At 45.1% G+C, this 1,998-nt stretch overlaps 1 protein-coding gene across 1 annotated transcript; it reads right to left on the reverse strand.

The window, feature by feature from the left end:
* Positions 1-248: 248 nt before the first annotated feature.
* LOC149457627 (olfactory receptor 11A1-like) lies at positions 249-1,427 on the reverse strand. Its single transcript, XM_089683455.1, has one exon. The coding sequence runs from the start codon at positions 1,425-1,427 to the stop codon at positions 471-473; it is 957 nt and encodes a 318-aa protein (XP_089539581.1). The 3' UTR covers positions 249-470.
* Positions 1,428-1,998: the final 571 nt, after the last annotated feature.

Raw genomic sequence — 1,998 nt, forward strand, 5'->3', positions numbered from 1 at the left:
GTCTGTGGTGTCAGTGGTCGGTGTTCAGGCAGACTGGTGTCGTCTAGTCTTGTATGGTCGGCTGTGGTGTCTGTTGTCGATGTTCGGATGGGGAAGCGGTATTCTAACAGAAGTACTCAAGCTCAGTTGGGTCGGTTCCGTTACACATGGGGTGTGAGTTGGCTAAAAACACTTATTAAGTTGGAGAAAGTCCAAAAATGTTTTGTAAGTCTAGTTAGAAGGACCCTAAATAAATAGAAGAGTTTTGGAAGGATATTCTTTTTTTTATAGCAGTGACTGCCTAGGAAAGAAATGTGGTTTGTACGTCACATCTACGTCATCTGAATTTTGGAGATAATGGGAAAGTTTTTGCTAAATAGAGAATTTATACTGGCCCCTGGACAGGTAAGTATTACTAGTCTTCTAATTTAGAGTGCTTGGACTTCAGTCTTTTCCAAATAACAGGTTCCCATTAAGATTGATATATTTCATTAGAGTCTTGTTATGGATGTTAAGGTTTGTCTTACAGCTGCATTGATCTCTTGGTTCCTCAGGGTGTAAATAAAGGGGTTCACTAGTGGGGTGATCACTGTATACAGCAGAGATACAATTTTGTTCGCTGTCAAAAAATGTCCAGGTGGAACCACATAGACCACAATCATGGTGGTGTAATATGTGAAAACGACTCCCAGGTGGGAACTACAGGTGGAGAAAGCTTTCTCTTTGCCAGTGGAAGATGAAATCCTAGCAATGGCACGGATAATAAACCCATAAGTAACAATGATTACCAGGAATGGGAACATAGTAGCTGAGGATGAAAGGAAACATGTAACTATTTCAACCATGGAAGTGTCCGAACAGGCAAGCTTCAATATCGGAATAAAATCACAATAGAAATGGTCAATGTTTTCTCTACAGAAATACAAAGTGTTCACAACACATAAAGCAATGGTCATGACCAGGAATCCCAACATCCAGCAGACAAGGATCAGACAAAGGCACAGCCTGGGGTCCATAATCAGTGTGTAATGAAGAGGTTTGCAGATCGCCAAAAATCTGTCATAGGACATTGCTGAGAGGAGGAAGCTCTCTGTCACCACAAACACACCAAATAAGAAAAATTGTACGAAACATCCAACAAGAGAAAAAATAGCCCCGTTACTAAGTAATATATGGAGCATTGGGGGGACAATGTTTGTGGTGAGCAAGACCTCCGACAGTGACAGATTGGAGAGGAACACATACATAGGAGAATGTGAGAGTCTAGAGAAGAACACCAACAAGATGACCAAGAGATTGCAGGTTAGAGTAACAGCGTAGGTGACCATAAAGAAGTTGAAGAGGACAAGTCTGTAGCCTTGGTGACTCCTCAACCCAATAATAAAGACGTTACTTACTGATGAGTTATTCTGAAGGTCCGGCAAATGTTGGAGAGCAAATTCTTCCATACCTTAGTAAAGGAGAAACATATTTAAAGAAACTGATTTTGATGTTTTGTGAAACGTTTGTTCATTTGCCACTCAAGGAGACTGACCATTGTCAACTCACATCATTAACTTACTAACCGTTCCATATCTGCCATCCCTCTCTGCCAATCCCTCCACTGGCCTCCACTCAGTGTCCTCCACCTCTCTCTGCCAATCCCTCCACTGGCCTCCATCTCTCTCTGCCAATCCCTCCACTGGCCTCCACTCAGTGCCCTCCACCTCTCTCTGCCAATCCCTCCACTGGCCTCCATCTCTCTCTGCCAATCCCTCCACTGGCCTCCACTCAGTACCCTCCACCCCTCTCTGCCAATCCCTCCACTGGCCCCCACTCAGTGTCCTCCACCCCTCTCTGCCAATCCCTCCACTGGCCTCCACTCAGTGTCCTCCACCCCTCTCTGCCAATCCCTCCACTGGCCTCCATTCAGTGTCCTCCACTCCTCTCTGCCAATCCCTCCACTGGCCTCCATTCAGTGTCCTCCACTCCTCTCTGCCAATCCCTCCACTGGCTTCCATTTACATCCCTCTCTACCAA

This window comes from Staurois parvus, unplaced genomic scaffold (genome assembly GCF_062004578.1).
Source record: "Staurois parvus isolate SC_StPar_1 unplaced genomic scaffold, SC_StPar_1.0 ptg000311l, whole genome shotgun sequence".
Lineage (NCBI taxonomy): Eukaryota > Metazoa > Chordata > Amphibia > Anura > Ranidae > Staurois > Staurois parvus.